This window comes from Rhincodon typus, chromosome 3, assembly GCF_021869965.1.
Source record: "Rhincodon typus isolate 14 chromosome 3, sRhiTyp1.1, whole genome shotgun sequence".
NCBI classification, from domain to species: domain Eukaryota; kingdom Metazoa; phylum Chordata; class Chondrichthyes; order Orectolobiformes; family Rhincodontidae; genus Rhincodon; species Rhincodon typus.
Genome location: NC_063334.1, coordinates 122,887,384 through 122,910,314, shown reverse-complemented (window position 1 = coordinate 122,910,314; position 22,931 = coordinate 122,887,384). Strand labels below are relative to the sequence as shown.

At 43.1% G+C, this 22,931-nt stretch overlaps 1 protein-coding gene across 1 annotated transcript in view; it reads right to left on the bottom strand.

The window, feature by feature from the left end:
* Nucleotides 1–10,786: 10,786 nt before the first annotated feature.
* slc5a6a (solute carrier family 5 member 6a) overlaps nucleotides 10,787–22,931 on the bottom strand; it is a 31,043-nt gene continuing 18,898 nt past the window's right edge. Inside the window, exons 9-14 of the mRNA XM_020518270.2 lie at nucleotides 21,926–21,993; nucleotides 21,749–21,835; nucleotides 21,145–21,326; nucleotides 18,212–18,315; nucleotides 12,699–12,820; nucleotides 10,787–11,652 (exon numbers count right to left, since the gene is read on the bottom strand). Coding sequence (XP_020373859.2) covers nucleotides 11,476–11,652; nucleotides 12,699–12,820; nucleotides 18,212–18,315; nucleotides 21,145–21,326; nucleotides 21,749–21,835; nucleotides 21,926–21,993 — 740 coding nt within the window. The 3' untranslated portion in view covers nucleotides 10,787–11,475. The remainder of the gene's footprint in view (nucleotides 11,653–12,698; nucleotides 12,821–18,211; nucleotides 18,316–21,144; nucleotides 21,327–21,748; nucleotides 21,836–21,925; nucleotides 21,994–22,931) is intronic.

The following is a 22,931-nucleotide window of genomic DNA, read 5'->3' as shown; positions in this document are numbered from 1 at the left end:
CAGGTGCCTGGACAGAGCAGAAACTAATCTACTTGTGAAGGGATTCAGAATAAGAAGGTTCAGATTTAAAATAGTTGTCAAAAGAAGCAATAGCAATGTGTGAAAAACATTTTCACGCCGACAGAATTTAGAGTCCATTGCTGTGACAAGCTTTATAATTCAGATTTATTCATTGAATTTAAATACCACCAGTTGCTGTGGTCAGATTTAAACCTGCCTTGGGCCTTTGCATTACTAGTTTAGATATATTATGATTAAGGCATCATCTCCCTCTTTTACCAGGGGAATTAGTTTCTGTCTAACTACATTAATGGGCAATTGTCCCAGAGATATGTCATGACATGTCTAAATAGGCTGACTGAAATAATTACAAAGGTAGGTGGTTAATGCTGGCATTAAAAACACTTAACACTAAGACCCAGCAACAGCACAGAGAAGATTGGCACATTCTCCAAAGATAATCTTTTAATTTTTCTATGGCGCAGACAATGAAATGGCAGTAATTTCATTTTATATTAAGGCATATTTTTGAAACAATAATCAAAATATAAGAATTCTCATCAGTACACTCATTGGGACCAGACCAATAATTTACACTGAAGATTTCATTACATGATGCACAGCAATGCTGTAGAAATTGAAACTAGATTATACAATTACATAATCTTGGACCAAAATGTTAGACATAATTCTTTTAACAGTCAGCAACTATTGATAGAAAAGCTTTCCTCTGGTATAACTGGGCAATGGATAACAGAAATCAAAAATCCCAACGCCACTTTCAAAAAAGTCAGATGGATCCAAATTTATAGTTTAAAACCTTTGGCACCGATTTTCCTTCGGTCTCTAACCCACCCTCCTGAAGTCTGGATGTGACCTGGGTTTGACAGGTGTGTCTCCAGCCTCAAAGGGTCAGTCTAATCGCTGGCACCAGGCTAAGCCATGCCACTTTAATGACTTTTGTGGACATCCCAAAGTGCTTCAATAGTAATTCACTGCTTCCTAAACAGCAGTCACTGCATTGACAGAGGAAATGCAGCAACCAATTTGTGTACAAAATGATCCCACAAACAGCAATGCAATGATGACCAGATAATCTATTTTTGTGATATTGGTTCAGAGATAAACATTGTCTAGAACACTGGGAAGAACATCCCTGTTTGTCTATGAAATACTGCAGACAGTCCTTTAGCTTCACCTGACGAGCAGCCTAGGCCTCGGTTCAATGCCTCTATCAAAAGCCAGCACTTCCAACACTGCAGCCTGAGAGACCTTGCTGTGCCCCGATTACAGGTTAAAAAAAAACATTGACAGAAACTCACTCTCTATGGTCACAAATTGCACATGGGACATCCTGAGGATGTGAAAAGCTCTGTTTAAACACAAACTCTTTGAAACATGACACGTGGGGCTGAAACTCTCAGTGTTTAAACTTCAGCACGCTGCCTGAACAAACTGAGGAGAAAACCTATTAGGCCACTGTAAGAATTGTTCATGTTTCTGATCTGCACTTATGTTTACTAATTACTAAAATATCAAGACTGGGGAGGAAAAGGCTGTTTGACAGTCACGACTCACTTGATCATGTAAGGGAGAATCTATTTGGTTCCTGGTTGGATTCTGTCTTGCCATAGGCAGTTTTGTGACCAATGGCAGGAGGGTGAAGGTGGGGAATGAGGACTTGGACAATACCTCAGAGAAATAGGTTTAACCAGTGCTGAAAGTCATCAATACTTCCCTGATTCCAAGTTTTTGCACATGGACTTTTGACAAAAGGGGCTTAATCATAATTGGGAAGCTTCTGGTTTTAAGCTTTCCTTTTGATTCTAATTTCTTTCCCCCCTCCCCTCCTCTTGGTATAGTACGCCTCCAATGTTCCTTTGGTAACTCTCTGGTATATTAAGCGAGTTTCCTTCAAGTATGAGCAAAGATTAGCTCATTGTTAAGGTTCCACAGTTATGCTTAACACAAAGCTTACAGACCAACCCTAGTGACAGGGGGAACATTGTCCTTGTCACTGGTCTCTGATTCCAATGGCACTTAGTCTGGCTGTGACGACCTAAGATAACTTGAACAAGAATGTGGCACCGGGTGCATCAACCCATGGAGTAATTTAGCATGAGTCGTTGGGGGTGATGAGAAGGTGGGGAGCTGGGGCAATACAAAAAGAGTCAAAACCTGAAAGTGCAAGAGACTGGACAAGGCTGCGTTTGCTCCCTCATTGGTGCAGGTTACAGACATGACCAATTACACGCATTAAACATACAGTACAACTGGAACAACTACCAGATTCTGTGGACACAGAACCTCAAGTTGAACAGAGAAAGCAGGAACTCACCAGGACAGTATTTATGGACAGAGACAACAGTTTCCTCAGTCTCAGAGTGGGGGAGAAAGGAATATTCCGATTACTGTTACAGCTGTAGTCGTCAAATTGATGATATGCAATACACAAGATGCATTACTTACCATCTACAAGATGCACTGCAGCAAATTGCCACAGGCTCTCTGATGATACCTTCTAAAACGACAACTTTCACTAAAAGGACAAGGGCAAGCTCCCCCCAAGTCTAACAATGCCCTGACTGGGAGCGACATTGCTTTATTGTCACTGGGTCAAAATCCTGGAACTCCCTTCCTAACAGCACATGAACAGCAGCTGTTCAAGGAGGCAGCTCAGCATCACCTTCTCCAGGGTGAGGGTGAATGACAGGTTTCTCGTGACTTTCACCTTCTTACAACAACTTAGATCAAATCTCCCATCATCTCAAAGGCCACTGAGCATGCCATTAAATCAGCTTTTCAGTGAAAGCAGCAAATCAAGCAAAAGGACATTTAGGGACAAGCAGTAAATGTTGCCTTGCCAGTGACATTCACATTCCATGAATGAAGATATATTATTCATTTACACTGATTCATACTGTTGTAAGAGAATTACATCGTGTGTTTGTTATAGATAAAACATACAGCACCTAAACAGATTCATATTTGATATAGAAATGTCCTTATAAATGCATATACATATAACACACACGTTAGCAAATACACAAAGATTCACATTTTTCTCAGTGCAATATTTACTGTTACTCACTTAATCATTAAGTGTATTCTAGTCTCACTAAAGATGTAGCCTTGACTATTTTCTCCAACCATGAGCAGACACTGCCTGACCTGCCTCCTCTTGCCTCACCTTGTCCTTCAGGGGTGGCTAACTTTCCACATGTGGCAGAGGGAGAGTCAGACTGATTTCAGCCTAATATCCTTTTGATGAGCCCAAAACAGAGCCACTTTTGTTACTCTCTCACCTTAGCTATACTCCATCAACAAATACTGAATAAACAACATAACTAAGCTTTATAGTGATCATTTCACAACTCAAAATGGATAGTGCAAACAATTTACCCAGGAAAAGATTGTTCACTTGGAAAACTCAGAACCCCTGAGCGGAAGCTATCATAAGGTAAACTGACGTACATGGTTATAAATAAGCTCACCAAATGCAAGGAAATGAAAGATATCATCTACTACAAAGCCAATGTTTAAAAAGTAGCTGATTTAAATGAAACCACTGTTAAAAGAAGCCTCAACCCAGGGATAAACACAAGCTCCTCAGTATACATTCCATCAGAAAGATGTCTCAAAGTTTGGCTATCAGAGATGACAACACCTTAAAGAGTTGTCCACAGTCACCAACATCAAAACTAAAACACACAGCTGCTGTCCCATAGCAGCGGAGATACGAACGGGTCTAAACACACCCAACGAACCAATCAATCACTGCAGTTTGGGAAAGCCCAATTGATCCAGTCTTTTGGAAGAAGAGAGTTCGAATAGTTCCGCTAGTCTGTGAATGAAAAAAAATTATTCTTCATTCCTTTCCCCATCCCCTGCAAGTTCCAAGATACAGTCCCCTTACTCCTGACTTCACCAGCAGAGGAAACAGTCTCTGCATCCACTCTGATAAAACAGCTGAATCAGATCATTTGTGTAGAATCAAGGGAACTCGGGCCATATTTATGCAATTTAAATGTTAATCAGAATAAGAGAAACCACTGGTGTTCTTGCAAAACCTTACTTGCAGACTAGCCTGCATTGTATTTTATTTGGCTCATGGGATGTGGTATCAGTGGCAAGGCCAGCATTTATGTCCATTACAATGTTGGCATAGAACAGTAAGGTCACTTAACGAGTAATCCAGAGGCCCAGATTAATTCACTGGAGACATGGGTTCAAATCTCATTGCAACAGCTGATGGGATTTCATATTTAATTAAGTTCAGTCCATTAAAAACTTAGAAGGGAGGCCCTCTTGTAATGCAGAGGTAGTGTCCTTACCCCTGGACCAGGAGGCCCAGGTTCAAATTTCACCTGCTCCATCAGAGTGTAATAACATGTCTGAACAGGTTGATTAGAAAAATAGCTAAAAAATAAAATAAAATTCTGGATTAGCTCAGCATGATACTGGTGTCGAGTGGTTCAAAAACCCAGCTGATTCACGAGAGGTCCTTAGAAAAAAAGCAGCTGGTCTGGCCTCCGTGACTCCTGACCCTCAGCAACATGTTTGACTCTTAACTGCTCTCAAAGCCTAAAGGGCTGGTAACAAATGTTGGCGCAGCATTAATAAACAATAAAGAATTGTTTGAGCAGTCTGCCTGCTGATCTATTTCTAGGTGGTAGAAGTTGCGTGTTTGGAAGGTGCTGTCAGAAAGGTGTCATCTATTTACTGCAGTGCCAGCTGTAGACGATACACACTGCTGCCACTTGTCACTGGCCAGAGGGTCAGTGAATGTTTAAAGTAGGAGATGGGGTGCTAATCATGTGGCTGCTTTATCCTGGATGAAGCTTCTTTGAATATTGTTGGAGCTTCACCCATCCAGCCCCAAGGAGAGTATTCATCACACTCCTATGGATAGGCTTTGGGAAATCAGGTAAGTTACTCACTGCAAAGTTCCCAGCTACTGACCTGCTCTTACAGTCACAGCTCCTAGATTGTAGATAGAGGGGCATTGACAGTAATGCTGTTGAATGTCAGTGGGAGGTGCTTATTGGAGATGGTCACTGCCGGGGCATTTGTGTGGTGTGAATGTTGCTTGCAATCCATCAGCTCAAGTAAGAACACAGTCCAGGTCTTGCTGCATATAGTCGTGGACTGCTTCATTATTTGAGGAATTACCAAATGGTGCTGAACATGCTCAGTGAATACCCTCACCTTTAAGTTTAGGCACTTATTTAGTGAACACTAACGCATAAATCGGATGGGAGTGCCAACTGGAACAATCAAAAAGGATGGTCCTCAATCAGAAGGACATACCTGTGGAAATATATGAAGTCTTCACTCCAAGGGCCTAATACAGACTCCTCCTTTTGATTTTGAATTAATCTGTGCAAAGACTGTGGAAGCTGGGACTGTTCTCCTCAAAGCATAGGACAATATGGGGAGATTTAACAGAGTGCTCAAGATTGAGAGACCTTTTGAAGGAGTAACAGCAATAATCTGTTCACCTGCAGGAGGGTCAGGAACCAAAATGTAAACAACTGGCAAAAGAAACAGAGGAGAGCTATTCATCTGTTATGGTCTAGAATGTGCGAGTAACTTTCCAAACAAAAAACTGGATCAATATTTAAGGGGAAATAGTGCAGGAAGAGTGAAACTGATTGACTAAATGCTTCAAAGAGTTAGCACAGGCACAATGGGCCAAAAGACCTCCTGTTGTATTTAAGATTCCTTAATTCCAGTGGCTTTGTATAGGTAGCACCAGTAGAAATGAGACATTAGACTGGACAGTAACTGTTTTCTCTGGGAAAATATGCATGAACATTGTACGACACTGTAACAGATAGATTTAAATCACTATAGACGCAAAAAGACTAGATATGGCTACCAATTGAAACTGAGATAGCTTTGATTAAGTTAACAGTTGGTCTGTTAAACCCATGGAGGCAGTGTGGCATTATGGAATGATTTGTTGGGTCAGTTCAGAGGGCAGTTAAGAGTCAGCTACGTCAATACGGGTCTGGAGTCACATGTAGGCCAGACCTGATAAGGAAGGCACAGTTCCTTCCATAAAGGACATCAGTGAATCAGACAGATTTTAGCAGCAATCTGGTTTGGTCACCATTAGTATTGAGACAAGCTTCGCACTCCAGGTTTATTTATTAACCGAAGTTAAATTCATCAGCTATAGTAATGAGATAGGATCTCAGAATCATTAGTTCATGCAGTAGTGCAGTAATATAACCATTGGACTACTGTTCTGTTTAAGCAAATCTGACAGCTTTCATGGTCATTTTTGTTCTCTCTGGAGCCAGCCCAGATACCGTGCTGATTGTAGCATGGTGCATAAACAAGGTATTATTGTGATTGTACAATAATCAACTGTACACTGAACATGTTCTGATTAGAACATAGACACCATTGCAAAAAGTTGCCCAATCACACAGCACAACATAAAGTAAAATATCGTATCGACTCAGTTTCACAACTTGATTAGACCAAACAATATGCTTTGAGTATAAACATACAGGATATGGTGTACTTTGTGCACAACCATGTGAACTTTGCTGTGCCTCATAGCACAGCTGACTTTGTGCCTGCTCAAAGTACACACCTAAGTTTGAACAACTTGGTTAGACCAAACAAAATAGTTGGAGCACAAGCAGATATTACAATATATTTTGTGCGCACACACACACGGTAGAACACATGCACAATGGTATACACTGTGTGAGTGCCCACATAACAATGTACGCTTTGCACTGCCACAGCACAACATTTAGTGTGCACTGCAGTATGACGCTTACAATTCAATATTAAAAAATTAAACATTTCCACGACACATCCAAACACAATACACAGTTATCTCAAACTAATGAACTGATTACTTCAAAAAATTCAATATGACTATCTTGAAAGACAAACTTTAAAATCAGCACAGACTAAACAACAAATCTTGCTGTCATTTACAAATATCATTCTAAAAGTTTCAGATATGACAATTTAAGCATATCATAAATTAAAATTAAATTAACTGTACCTTGTGAGAAATGGTTCTATTTAGTGTCCAACTGGATCAAACATATTCCAGCTCTGTGTTCAGAGTTTAGCACACCCCCAGCCTGATGAGTATTGGCTAAGGGTCAGTCAGTTTTAAATGCCCCTCTGGTTTCAGAGTTCACCTGGTGATGCTGGGCAAATGTGGAAGGGCTGGGAATTAATCAGTTAAAAGGTTACAGAAAGTCTGAGAGCAGGATTCAGTGCTTTCAAATAAAAAATTATTTGCAGGATGGTGGGTGTCACTGGCAATCTCTAGTTACACTAAGATAGTGGTGGGCTTCCTCATACACTTCATGGGACAGTTAAGAGTCAGGTGTGTGACTTGAGAGATTGCAAATAGATATGGGCCCAGGACAGGTTATAAAAGAGGCGGTGTGGAGGTCATTCCACTGGACTAGCAATGGGAGGATTGGTTCAAATCCTGCCATGGCAGATGGTGAAATCTGAATTCCATAAAATCCTAATTAGAAGAAGTTAGTCTAATGGCGAACATGTTTCCATTGTCAATTGTCGTAAAATCCAGTTCACTTTGGGTTTTTAGGACAATCAGACAGCTTCATGGCCATTTTAATTGGTATGAGCCTTTTATTCCGTCATTTTCATTTTAAGTTTTCAAACTGTCATGTTTTTAAACTCCTTTTCCCTGGATTATAGACAATAACAAAAGCATGTTCATGTTTAGGGATGAAACAAGCTTGACAAATCTGCAATAACCTTTTAAAGAAAAGTTCTCATTGTAAACATGTGTAACTTTTCACAAGGTGAAAATTCAGAGTGATAACAAGAGGGTGAAAGGTGAGACTTCAGTCTGACATTTACGGTGTTTTGTTTATCTTTCATGCGATTTCACCTTGTGCTGACATGGACGGTGAAGCCTGAACCATACAAGTATGCAAGATAGTCAGAAACTCACAATGCACGTGATGAGCATTAGAAACCACAGTTCTACTCAGAGTGCAGTATTACAATGCAAAACTAATGTCGAGGAAAGACTGGTGTAGTCAGGTCGCCCACTGAGCCAGGCCCTGACCTTCAGTGTATCAGGAATGTCAATAGGACAGCACTACCTCAATTTAAAAACAAGTAATTAAATGAAGAATAAGCAAGGGAATAAGGAATGACAACAGCCTGGTGTTGTTGTCACTGGACTATTAATCCAGAGATCCAGGCAATGGCCTGGGCATCTTATCACATGGCAGTTAGTGGGAGATTGAATTTTAAAAAAAATAGAATTAGGATTCTAATGATGACCACTGTCAATTGTCATAAAAACTCATCTGCTGCACTTTAGGGAAAGAAATCTGCCATCCTTACCCAGTCTGGCCTACATGTGACTCCAGACAACAATATGGGTGACTCTTAACTGGCCTTTGGGCAATTAAGAATTGATAATAAATACTGGGCTAGCCAGTGATGTCTATATCCAACGAGTGAATAAAAGAACTCGAGTCCAGAGTGTGACCAAACGAGACCAGACTGACATCTAATGAATGGAAGCGCTGGATTCACTGCACTGGAGACTGAGCGGCAGATTTCCCACAGTCTCAAATGCAGCTGTGTCAGCAGGTACAGGACAGTAAGCTAGAAGGCTGATGGGAGTTTGGACAGGGAGAGAAGGAAGGGAAGTGGCAATCCTCACTCAGTGAGGCTGTGCTTGTGCATCTCATTTCAATATATTACAGAGCAGCAATAACAGAAACCTCTGGGATGGGATGGGGTAGCGGACTCTTGATTGGGTTAAAGGAATAACAAGAAGCAGCGACCTCAGACCTTAACTCAACCAAGTTTTCAAAACCACAAGAGCTGAGTCTCTGTCAGCAGAAGTAGGAAAGTACCTGCCTGTCACCATACAAACCAGTCATTAGTACATCCTAACTCTGAAAAATATTAAATACCAAATTATTAAAAAATCAAAGAACTGCGAATGTGCAAATCAGAAACAAAAACAGAAATTGCTGGGAAAACTCAGCAGGCCTGGCAGCATCTGTGGAGAGAAAGCAGAGTTGTTGGTTGGTTCGCCAAGCTGACTGGTTTCCATGCAAACATTTCGTCTCCCTTCTAGGTGACATAGTCAGTACTGTATAGCCTCCGTTGAAGCACTGTTGTTCTGTCCCACTCTGAATTGATATACTCCAGTCTGTCATAGTGGGCAGTCTTGTTTTGTACTGGAGTGGTATGTAGATAGGGTCTATTTCATTATGTTTGTTTAACTCATCAATGGTTGAAAACCAGGCCTCCAGGAATTCTTGTGCTTGTCTTTGTTTTGCTTGTCCTAGTACTGTAGTAGTTAGAAAGCACATGACACCAGATTATCGTCCAACAGGTGTATTTGAAAACACAAGCTTTTGGAGCGTCATTCCTCCTTCAAGTGTTAGTGAGAGGGATAGTATCAGACAGAATTTATAAGTAAAAGATCAAAGGGTCACACCACAGATGAGGATGACTAAACAAACCAAGATGCTATTAAATCTTTAATCAGTTATAAGGTTTTAATTGATTAATATTTGTATGTAAATCCCTGAATTCCTTTCAAGTCACTGTCCTGGGAGAATTAAAGGTTTTTATCAGTGTAAAGAAGATGTGACATTTTAGGTCAGACAGTGCATGTTATGTGTGAGGCCTTGTTTAGAATCTGTTTGTGTTTTGGTTTGGAGTCAGACTGGTTTTATTTCTAAAGTAGAAATTTATAAAACGCCACATTGACTGTCTATAAATTGTGTGCTTTTTGAACAGAAAGTATCTGCAAATACAAATTCAGCCCACAGATTCACATGTGCGTGTGTTGGAGTGTATTGGAATGAGGGAGAGTTGGTCGTGCCATTTTGCTGCGAATTGGTGTTTATGTATCCTGGTGGCGAGTTTCCTGCCAGTTTGTCCTATGTAGTGTCTCTTGCAGTTGTGGAATGGGTATTTTGTATATCACATTAGTCCTGCTCATTGTGGGTACGTGGTCTTTCATTTTTGAGAGAACTAGCCAAGTGTAGTTGTTGGTTTATGTGCTATCCTTATTCCAAGAGGTCGTAGGAGTCTTGTAGTCAGTTCTGATGTGTTTCTAATATAGGGTAGGCTGGCCAGTGTGTTGGGGTGTACAGTGTCTTCTTGGTGTTGTTTATTTGTCAGGCATCAGCGGACTAAGGTGTTGGGATACACATTCCTTGTAGAGACTCTGTATAGGTCTTCCTCTTTGTTTTTGCACAACTCTGAGGCGTTGCAGTGAATTATCACACACATAAACAGAATTTAAGTGTTTGTGGATACTGGGGTGGTTACTGTTGTAATTCAGGATTTGGACGGTGTGAATGGCCTTTCTGAATGGTAAGGAATTCACCCGTTGTTTGTTTGTTCCACCATTATGTCTAGAGATGGGAGTTGATTGCTGTTCTCTTCTTCCCTGGGTGAACTTGACCACAGTGAATATGCTGTTAATAAGGTGGTGCGTTTCTTCTAACTTTGCTCGTGTAATGATCACCAAAGTATGGTCCACATATTTAACCCATAGTTTAGGCTGGATCTGGGGGAGGGCTGTGCGTTCCAGTCTTTGCATAAGTTTCTGCTATGAGACTGAAGATGGGTGAACCATGGGGTAAACAAACATGTTGGAATAGACCCCATCTACATACCACCACGGTATAAAACCTGAAACAAAACTGCTCACCATGACAGACTGGACCATATAAATTCAGAGCGGGATAGAACAACAGCGCTCCAATGGAGGCCACACAGCACTGACCATGTCACCTAGAAGGGAGATGAAATGATTGCATGGAAACCAGTCAGCTTGGCGAACCAACCAACAACTCCAACCGCAATCCGAACTACAGATTTACATTAAAACACTAAAGAGAAAGTACTGTTAATGACTGGGGGTTAAACATTAACTCTGCTTTCTCTCCAAAAGAAAACTTCACCCAACATGTAGCCCAAGACCTGAGGAATTAAAACTTCTGATTTGCCCCGGCCACTTCTCCGCCCACCCAGACCCTGAGTCTAAACCGAAATTGGCTTAAGTGCCAGCTTTAAGCTAACTGCTGAGATATGGCGGACCTGGTGAAGAATAAACTGGCTCCCATCAGAAAATAGCAATGTGTCAACAAAGGGTCTGCAGTCAACATTTACCTATTGGGGTGGAATCCATGGCACCGCCTGTCAATCCGACAGACATCTTGGTAAATGGTTAATTAGTTAGCCCCCTTTCTCTGACCGCCTGCTTCCCATTTATGAGTCGGCTAGTCCCATGTATGCTCCAAACTGTAGCAAAGGCAAACCACAGCATGACAAGATCATCAACTATCCACGAAGTATGGGTTACGTTAATATGCTGTGGGCTTTCCTTGGTTAAAAACTGGTACAACTATTTCACTCTCCCAGGCGATATCCCAGCATCATTGACCCATGGAGTATATAACCGTTCAGGATCCACCCTCACAAAGATGTCTCTTGCAGGACCTCTGCCGCCTGATCCCCTTTCCTGATTTCCATTTCCTTTGGCGGTTCAGCTCCAAACTCCTGCTTCTCTTCTCCCCTCATCACGTCATTATTTATCATCCCGTTTGGCTCTTTGGTTGGCATGAGAGAATGCTGCAAGCTGGGTTCATTGCCCTGTGTTCAAGAGAGGGGCAGAAGAGAGGACACAAATCAGGCAAAAGATTGACGTTTAAACATCACATTAACAGAGAAACAGCAAACACCTCAACATTCCCCCTCAAACTGGCACTGAGCGTTCAGAATAAATATCCAGAGTTTATATGAACGTGAATGGATCCCATTAAAACATTCAGAAGTCTGTATCTTTCCCAGATTAGGGAATGTACAACATTCTGTCGAACAAAGTCTCAGGGCCACAGTTTGACATTTAAGACTATGACGAGGGGAAATTTCTTCACTTAGAGGGTTGCAAAGCTCTGTTGCAGAAGGTTGGGATGCCTAGTCGTTAAGTAGATTCAAGGCTAGTTTGATAAATTTTTGGACAGGAAGAAAATTAAGAAATATGGGGATTGGAAGGGAAGAAAAGAGGCGACCTGCCATAAGCTGACTGAGTGGCAGCGCAGGCTGAAGAATCCATTTCTGCTCGTGTTTCCTATGTTCTTATGTTAATCTCGCTGAGCTGATAGATTGAATCCTCTCATCGCACTCAAAGAATAATACATCGGCCAATGAATAGCCATGGTCTTTTTCCGAGGGTAGGGGAGTCCAAAATTAGAGGACATAGATCTAAAAAGGGCCTAAGGGGTAACTTTTTCATGCAGAGGATGGCGCATGTATGGAACAAGCTGCTAGAGGAAGTGGTAGAAGTGGGTACAATTTCAACATTTAAAAGGCATCTGGATGGGTACCTGAATAGGAAGGGTTTAGAGGGATATGGACCAAATGCTGGCAAATGGGATGAAGTCATAATGGGACGTTTAGTTGGCGCAGACGAGTTGGACCTAAGGGTCTGTTTCCGTGTTATACAACTCTATGTCTCAGCACTGCATTGCCAGTGAATCATTCAGAGCGGTCATAACTGCACAGGCCACAGACGGGGGGCACCCAAACTGGGGGTGAGCTGCAGATGGCAAGTTTCACTTGTTGCTGATTTGAACTCTCAGCATTTGGGCAACACGAGGAGGGAAGGAATGAAAAATGATTGATGGGTCTGTACGTACTGCAGGATGATAGCGGACTCCACAACTCAGCTTCTCCTTGCATCGTTCTGGCAGGAAAAAGAGCAGATAACGCAGAACTGGAACAACCGTTGACGGGTTCACATCTTCTCCTTTCACTGGGCCTGGAACGTGCACAGAAGCAAATGAATCTCTATGAAAGGCGTATAAATGCACTAACTTACAAAGACACACACTAACACAGAGAGAAGTAGGCACAAAATATTGCACACATGCACATGGATAGATACCATTTATCAGAGGCACTCATATGGAGACATTTTTATGATACATTTAGAAAGCGATTAGGCTGAACAATGAGATGTAACACGATCTGCAAGGATGAGATAGCAACAGTCACATGATCAGGCCTGAGCTGCCTAGTGAGGGGGCAGGAATTCCAATGGTGCCTCTTCATTCAATTCAATTATGGCCGATCTTGAACTAAATTCTAGCTTCTTCCTAGATTCTAGACACCTCCAAACATCCTTTAGTGACAGAAATCCAGCAATCAGATCGTATCTACCCATAAAGTGCTGTGGGGTGGTCTTTCTTCAGCCTCTATATGATACTTTTAGCTTCAACCTCTCAGAACAAGCCTACATGCGCCATAACCTAGATGTGATTTGCCTCTGATATTATAGTTAGAGCCGGATTCAATTAGGGGAGGCAGTGACCTAGGGGCATGGCATTGGGCTGGTAATTCAGAACCTCAGGCTAACATTCTGGGGAACAAAAACAGAAATGGCCTGCAAATACTCAGTAGGTCTGGCAGCACTTGTGGTAAGAAAGCAGAGTTAACATTGAACCCAGCAAGGGAAACATGGTACTTATGCTCAAAATATGATGGGGGGGCGGGGAGGGGGATGGTTTCAGAGACAGAAAGTCTTTACAGGAAGCAGGGTACAGTCCAGGTAACTGTGCGAATCAGTGGGTTTGTAGTGGAAATTGGAGGCTAGCCTATCCCCAGAAAAAGATGTTGAACAAGGTAAGGGAGGAATCAGAGATGGACGAGGTGAAAGTGAGGGCAGGGTGGAAATTGGAAGCAAAGTTGATAATTTTTTCCAATTTGTAATGAGAGGGGGGGGAAAGCAGCACCAATGATGTCAACAATGTGCCAGAGAAAGAGTTGTGGGTGGGTGCCTGAGTAGGACTGGAACACAAGGAACATACCCTCCAAAGAGACAGGCATAACTGGGGCCCGAGCGGGTACCCATGGCCACACCTCTGACCTGAAGAAAAGGAGAGGAGTTAAAAGAGATGTTCAGGGTGAGGGCAAGCTCGCCCAAGCGGAGGAGGGTGGTGGTGGTCGGGGACAGTTCAGGCCTTTTCTCCTGGAAGAAGCAAAGAGCCCTGGGGCCATTCTGATGGGGGATGGACGTGTACACATCCATAGTAAAGAGGAGGCAGCTGGAGCCTGTGAACTGGAAATTCTCAAACTGATGTAAAGCGTCAGAGGAATTGTGAATGTAAAATGGGAAGGAACAAGTCAAGGTGAGAGAAAAAAAAGAGTTGAGGTAGGAAGAGATGGGTTCTCCGGGGCAGGAGCAGGCAAAAAGAATGGGTCTGCACAGTCAGTCCCGTGTGTGGATTTTGGGGAGAAGGTAGAAGCCAGCTGTTCGGGATTAGGGATGATGACCCGGGAGGCAGTCGTGGGGAGATCCCAGATGAGACGAGGTTGGTGACAGTCGCAGACACAATGGCCTGACATTTAATGGTGAGGTCATGGCCCAGGGGATGATGGGAGGAGGTGTCGGAGAGCTGGCGCTCAACCTCCGCAGTGTAGAGGTCAGTTCGCTGGACAACAACAGCACCACCCCTGCTGGCAGGCTTGATGACAAAGTCAGGGTGGGATCTGAGAGCACAGAGCATTTTAGGTTTGAGAGGGTGAGGGTGGGGGCAGAGAAATTAAGGTGACCAATGTAACGTCAATAAACATGGTAGGCTATTGCAGAAAATACGGAGGCATGGGATTGAGGGTGATTTAGCGGTTTGGATCAGAAATTGGCTAGCTGTAAGAAGACAGAGGGTGGTGGTTGATGGGAAATGTTCATCCTGGAGTTCAGTTACTAGTGGTGTACCTCAAGGATCTGTTTTGGGGCCACTGCTGTTTGTCATTTTTATAAATGACCTGGATGAGGGCGTAGAAGGATGGGTTAGTAAATTTGCGGATGACACCAAAGTCGGTGGAGTTGTGGATAGTGCAGAAGGATGTTGCAGGTTACAGAGGGACATAGATAAGCTGCAGAGCTGGGCTGAGAGGTGGCAAATGGAGTTTAATGCGGAAAAGTGTGAGGTGATTCACTTTGGAAGGAGTAACAGGAATACAGAGTACTGGGCTAATGGTAAGATTCTTGGTAGTGTGGATGAGCAGAAAGATCTCGGTGTCCAAGTGCATAGATCCCTGAAAGTTGCCACCCAGGTTGATAGCGTTGTTAAGAACGCGTACAGTGTGTTAGGTTTTATTGGTAGAGGGATTGAGTTTCGGAGCCATGAGGTCATGTTGCAGCTGTACAAAACTCTGGTGCGGCCGCACTTGGAGTACTGCGTACAGTTCTGGTCACCGCATTATAGGAAGGATGTGGAAGCATTGGAAAGGGTGCAGAGGAGATTTACCAGGATGTTGCCTGGTATGGAGGGAAGGTCTTATGAGGAAAGGCTGAGGGGTCTTGAGGCTGTTTTCGTTAGAGAGAAGAAGGTTAAGAGGTGACTTGATAGAGACATACAAGATGATCAGAGGATTAGATAGGGTGGACAGCGGGAGCCATTTTCCTCGGATGGTGATGGCTAGCACGAGGGGACATAGCTTTAAATTGAGGGGTGATAGATATAGGACAGATGTCAGAGGTAGGTTCTTTACTCAGAGAGTAGTAAGGGCGTGGAATGCCCTGCCTGCAAAAATAGTAGACTCGCCAACTTTAAGAGCATTTAAATGGTCATTGGATAAACATATGGATGATAATGGAATAGTTTAGGTTAGATGGGCTTCAGATTGGTTTCACAGGTCGGCGCAACATCGAGGGCCGAAGGGCCTGTACTGCGCTGTAATGTTCTATGTTCTAATGTTCTGGGGACATGGGCTCAAATCTCACCATGGCAGATAGTGAAATTTGAATTCAATAAAAGAAAAATCTGGAGTTAGAAAACTGACCCAATGGTGACCAAAACCGAATTAAAAACCGAAAGAACTGCAGATGCTGTAAATCAGTAACAAAAACAGAAGCTCCTGGAAAAGATCAGCAGGTCTGGCATCATCTGTGAAGAGAAATCAGTGTTAATATTTTGGGTCCAGTGAGGGTCACTCAGACTGACCCAAAACATTAACTCTGATTTCTCCTCACAGATGTTGCCAGACCTGCTGAGCTTTTCCAGCAATTTCTGGGTTTGTTTGTGACCGAAACCCACTTGGTTCATTAAAGTTCGTCAGAGAGGGAAATCTACACTGGGTCTACATATGACTCCACAGCCACAGGAAATCGGTTGATTCTTAACACTTGGGGATGGGAAGAAACGCTGGTCTGTCAGTGATGCCCACATTCAGTGAACAAGTTGTTTGTGCAGTCTTGGCGCTTAGCATTAACAGCTTTTTAGAGACGGTGTTCCAGATTTCCACGGACCAGTGGGTGCAATGCTTCCTGATCTCAGCCCACAACAGCCTAGCTCCAATTTTAAGGTTTTATACCCTTGCTTCGCACAGGGAAAAAAAATTGACAGCATCACATTAAAAAGTGCGATGAGGCAAATGGCTAATTCAACAGCTTTTGAGATATGCTGCACTCAGCACTGTGGCATTCAAGTTAAACAATGTTTCCAAAGAAAATATTTCCAATTTCTCCAAAAGGCCATTCCATTGCAGCTTCAGTGAACTTTGTAGATCTGGTTTTAATTACTGAAACATAGCCAGGTCACAATTAGTCCCACGCAATGGAGCATTTAAGAGGCTTAAAGCTGAGCAATAACTGGAGAGATGGCCTTGGCTGTAGAAATTTAGACAGTCAGATAGTCAGAGTTATACCGTGCTGAGAACACTGCATCAAATCAGCTACACTACACGTGATTAGGCTGACAATAGAAAGGCAAATACCTATGCACAAACTGGAGAAACAATGAAGACTCAATAAGATTTTATTTAACAGTCACTCTCAGGATATTGGTTCCACAGGCACAGCCCGCAACTTACGGTCCCCTTGAATTTCCCTCAAGAACACTTAAGTCCTTTCTTCTTGAATAGCTGCAAACTATATCGAGCAGTTTACTCGAGCAAGCTTAGAGTCTTGGTCAGTCATTTCATAGCACAGTTAATTGTCACAGGACACTATCATTAGTGACACATATTTCTCCTCACTTCCCTCTCCATTTCCCTTGTCGATCACCGATGCACTCCCAACCCCCTCAGTTAGTGTCCTGCCACCGCAGACAGTTTCACTTCTTGTCAGAAAGCTCAACTGGCTTTGTTGAGCTGAGTTATTTTCATACATTCTTTGCTGGGTTCTACCCATTTATTGCTTGTTTGCAGCAGCTCTTCAGAAGGTGCAGGGTACACCTTAATAAGGTTACACCATATCAAAGATCAGTTCAGAGTTGGATATGGGATGGAATCATGTATAGGCCAGATAAGGCAAGGATGGAATATTTCCTTCATCAGGAAAAACAAATCAGTGAGCAAGTTGTGTTTTCCTTTATTCTTTCATGGGATGTGGGCATTAGTGATCGAGTGACCATTTGTTGCCAATCCCTAACTGCGTTCAGACTGAATAACTTGCTTGGCCATTTCAGGAAGTGGTAAAAAGTCAACCACATTGTTGTAGGTCTGTGGGCTGCAAGTATGCCAGGCCAGGTAGGGACAGCAGATTTCCCTCCCTAAAGGATGTGTGTGGAACAGTTGGCAATTGTATTTTACAACAATCAATCATCGCTTCATGATCACCATTATTGAGACTAGCTTTCGACTCCAGATTTATTCATTGAATTTTTTAATTCCCCCAGCTGCCTTGGTGGGGTTTGAACCCATGTGCCGCAAGGCCTTAGCCTGGGTGTCTGGGTTCCTAGTCCAGTGGCATTACCACTACAATACCACTAAGGGTATTGGTTAGCTTAGTTAGCTGGATGATCGGTTTGTGATGCAGAGTGATATCAACGGTGTGGGTTCAGTCCCCATTTTGGCAGAGGTTACTATGAGGGACTATCCTCCTCCCTGAGGTGACCCTCAGGTTAAACCATCACCCGGCTCTCTCTCTCTCCCTCTCTCTCTCTCTAAATGCCTCTGGTGACTTTACCATTACATCGCAATTTTCCCACCATGACAGTCTTAATGGACGCTCTGGGTGACACCTACTATGTAAAAGATGAATTCAGACTCATTAACAGTTATTTTAACACCCAATCTGTGAATTATTCCCAAAGTACCAAAACGACAACAGCACCATACCCAAAACTGGAAGCTGAATCTCTTGCTAGTGGTAGAAAAAGATGAAATTGACAAGCAGCAATTCACACTGGATTAACTTCTACCTTACCTGTTAAGAAACTGACCAGCAGTCCCACAATAACTACGGTGGCTGCATTGTGTCCACTGTACCACAGGTAGGAGAGAGAGTAGAACTTCTTCAGTCCTGTGAGGCTACAGAACAGAACAAAAAACCTTAGACCAGCAAAGGTGGATCAGCTACTCAAGCAAAAGCAAAATTAGAGCAGGAGAAAGGAACAAACAAAAAACCCTGCATTTATCTAGCACCTTTAACCACCTCAGAGCATCTCAAAGCACTTCACAACCTCTGAATTTTTTTTCTGAAATGTATTCAACTGTTATAACATAGGGAACAACAACAGTCCAACTCCACAGCAATCTCTTGTAAACAGCAACGTTTAAGCTGTTTAGACAGAGACCCACCAGCATCACTAGTTGGAATAGTGCCCTGACAATCTTTTTCATCCTTGACCAGGAAGTCAGGGCTTCGGTTTAACTTCTCATCCTAAGGTGGCACCTTTGGCAATAGCAGACTTCATTCATTCTAGGTTTCGTGCTCCAGTCTCAGGGTGGAACTTGAAGATCGCTACCAACTGAGCCACTGACATCAATTTTTTTTTCAGAACATTGGGAAGCCTGAAGGGACTAAGTGGCCTCCTTCAGTATTGTGAGGTTTTCTGTCGACTGAATGACTTACTAGGCTGTTATACAGGGCATCTGAAAGTCATCCACGTTCTGTGTGGGTCCAAAGTCACACAAAGATCAGGTTTCCTTCCTTAAAAGGCACCCAAAGACTGGAACACAGGGCTGACACAGGGCGCAGTACTGAAGTTAAGGGAAGTGCCATCTTTCAGAATGCGACAACAAATTAAGACCTCATCTGCCATCTGAGTGTACATAAATGATCCTATGGACATTATTGTAAAGGAGGACAGGGGAGATTTCTCTGAAGTCCCAACCAACAGGGAATCCAGTCAATAACTTATTGCTTGTGGGAGTTTGCTGTATGCACATTGGGTGCCTTGTTTCCTCACATTACAACAATACAAAAACTTTTTTTATTGATTTGAAGTACTCAGGGACACTTAGAAATTATTAACAATGCTATACACATGCAAGCTCTAGCTTACGTTAAGGAACCTTTAGTGAAACAGTTGTTTCTTTACAACGTCCGCATGGCCAATCTTTATTGCTAATTTGAAGAGGAGAATTGGGTAGGCTATTTCAAGACTGTGCATTGCATCACCATCTGATTGCTGTTACACTGTGCTTCAGGCTAACAACAATAACAGTTGAGTTATCAACTGGAGTATTATGTGCATTTCTGCCAGCATACTTTCAGAAGCATGGGAAAGCTTAAGAGAAGAGGCAGAAAAGATTCACCAGAATTATTCCAGGGATGATAGACTTCTGTTAGGTAGATAAACTGAAGGCGTTGTATACTTTTGGGGGCTACATTATAGGAAAAACGCAAACACAAACACATTAGACTGAGTTCAGAAGTGATTCATAAGAATGGTTGGACAGATGAGGAACTTCAGTTAGGAGGATACATTGAAGGAAGTTCTGAACAGAGGAAGGCTAAGAGAGGTTTCACAAACCATGAACAGGTTGAATAGTTGCTAGGAAGAAACTGTTCATGCTCATAAAAGGAACAAGAAGTTGCAATAGGAGTAAATATGAAGGGAGAATAACCATTTTCACACAGCAAGTAGTCAGGGCATGGAATACACTGTCTGGAAGTGGGGTGGAGGTCAACTCAATTAAAATATTCAGCAGGGCACTGGGAAATTATTTGGATAGATGAAATGTACTATTTACATGGGGAAAAAGCAGAAGATTGGTACTAGGCACTTACGGTCTCAGAAATGCCAATGCAGATTTGTCAGGCTGAATGGCCTCCTTTTGCATCATAACACTTATGATATTGTGAAGTTGGGACTTCACCTTAGAACGGAGATGTGATGGAGGAAATGTCTGAGAAGAGGTGGGAGCAGGGCAGAGGGAATATCTGAGAGGAGGCGGGGTGGAGAGGGCAGGGCGGAGGAGATGGCTGAGAGGGGACGCGACGGAGGAGCTCAGAATTATGAGTGTCTGGACGGAATCAAGACAGAAAAACTGCTCTCATTTGTGGAAAGATTGAGAACCAGAGGAGGCAGATTTAAGGTGACTGGTTGAAAGAAAGGATGAATTCGAAGAATTCGAAGGATGAGAGGTGACTTGATAGGGGTGTACAAAATGATCAGAGGTATAGATAGAGTAGACAGCCAGAGACTTTTTCCTAGGGTGGAGATAGCTTTTACGACGGGACATAGTTTTAAAGTGAAAGGAGGTAGATATCGGGGAGACGTCAGAGGTAGGTTGTTTACTCAGAGCGTGGTAGGGGCGTGGAATGCATTGCCGGAGAGGGTAGTGGAGTCGGCCTCATTAGGGGCATTTAAGCGGCTATTAGATAGGCATATGGATGAAAGTATAAGATAGCGGTGGAGGTTAGATAGACCTTAGGTTTAGGGTAAAAGTTCGGCACAACATCGTGGGCCGAAGGTCCTGTACTTTGCTGTACTGTTCTACGTTCAATGTTCTAAGAAAGCTAAAGGTAACACAAGAAAAACATTTCTACTCAGACAGTGCACAACCCAAAGGTGTGATGGAAGCAGATTCAAATGTGGCTTTCAAAATGGAATTAGATCATTACCTAAACGGGAATATTTGCAGGACTGTGTGGTAAGGGCAGGGCAATGGGACTAACTGTGCTGTTCTTACGGAGACCCTTTGCCATCACAACAGCCCAAATGACCCCCTTTTGAGCTGAAACCTCTAGGAGGTGCGGGATTGTGGTGATCAGAAACCAAAATTCCTATTGTCACTCCCTGCCCACTGTAGGTTAACCTCAGGCGAGACCCACTGATTTAAAATGTGACTGTCTCCTAGATAAACAACACCCTCCATCTGTTAGCACTTTGGGGCAAGCCCTGAACGTACCTATTGTTCGGCGCTACTGTCGTCAGGTTGACAGTTGTCATGGTGTTAGTTGTCAAGGCAGTGCTAATATTCTGGATTGTGGTCGCATTGACGAATGAAAGAGGTGCACGTTTGGAGATAAAACTGCCAATTCCAATCCAGAATGCCATTATCAATCCTGCTACCAGTCCAGTGATTGCACCCTGTTAGAAATCAGACAACATAATAGTCAACCACAGAAGCAGGAAGGTTTGTTCATGGGATATAGGCATCACTGGCTAGGCCAACATTTATCACCTATTCCTACTTGCCCAGAGGACAGTCAAGAGTTAACAACGCAGCTGGAGCCACTTGCAGGCTAGACCAGGTCAGAAATACCTTCCCTGAAGGACATTTGTGAAGTGGGTAGGTACATGGTCACCATTGGTCTGGCTTTTTATTCCAGAATTCAGATGTCACCATCGCCATGGTGGGATTCAAACTCATATCCCCAGATCATTAGCGTACGGTTCTGGATTACTGGACCAGTGGCATTACCCGCTATGTCATCATACCCTGACTGTACTCAAATGTTACCACTCTCTACCATAAAAACTTTCAAGTAACTGGTTTCACATTAACTCACCGTAGAGTTGGCCATGGGGAAAAACATTCCTAGGCAAAAGATTCCAAGCAGTGGACCACCAACCATCCCAAAAATACTCAACGCTGCCTGATTTTGAAAAGAAGAGAGACACGTCAAAACCAAGGCTGGTAGAGAGCGATAGAAATACATTTAAAGAGAGGCAATGTCATACAGCACCTGGAGCACTGAGCCCATCAGCGACGCGACGTATGCCATTCCGATACACAGCAACCCATAGCCCAGTGCTGCAAAAACATAGGAACTCTCATTTACTGAGCACTACAGGTAAAAGACAGAATCCACAGGTAAAATCTTCCTCATTTAGAGTGGTGAGAATGTGGAACAGCCTGCCACGTGGAGTCAGTGACGCAAATATCGCAGAAGCATCTAGCGAGGAACGTGATGAAAGGTGAAGGATATTTTTTGTTGAGTGTGGATTTTAAACTAGCGGTGCATGGGTGTTGTTTTATTTTTGTGAAGGAGTTTAAAAATTAATAAGCTGTAGCAGAACCCTGGACAAGCTCCCATTGGTATGATCCCAGCCAGATTTCACTCTGGAATCTGACTTATTCAATAGTAACATCAGATGGGATCATTACAGAAGGCAATCACTACATGAGGGAGAACGGAATTCTCATGCCCTTCACAGGGCTCTTGTGGCATAGTGGTAGTGTCCCTACCTCTGAACTGGAAGACCTGGGCTCAAGTCCCATCTCATCCAAGAGGTATGTCAATAACATTTTAGAATATGGACTACAGCACTTCAAGAAGACAGCTCACCACCACTTTAAGGGCAACTAGAGACAGGCAATAAATGCTGGCCCAACCAGCAACTCCCATATCCCATCAGTGAACAAAGGAAAAAAAGACAGAATACTTCTGAGATAACAAGGTGCAGAGCTGGATGAACACAGCAGGCCAAGCAGCATCAGAGGAGCAGGAAAGCTGACGTTTCGGTCCTAGACCCTTCTTCAGAATAGGGGAGGGGAAGAGGGTTCTAAAATAAATAGGGAGAGAGGGGGAGGTGGATAGAAGATGGATAAAGGAGAAGATAGGTGGAGAGGAGACAGACAGATCAAAGAGGCAGGGATGGAGCCAGTAAAGGTGAGTGTAGGTGGGAGTTAGGGAGGGGATAGGTCAGTCCAGGGAGGACGGACAGGTCAAGGAGGCGGGATAAGGCTAG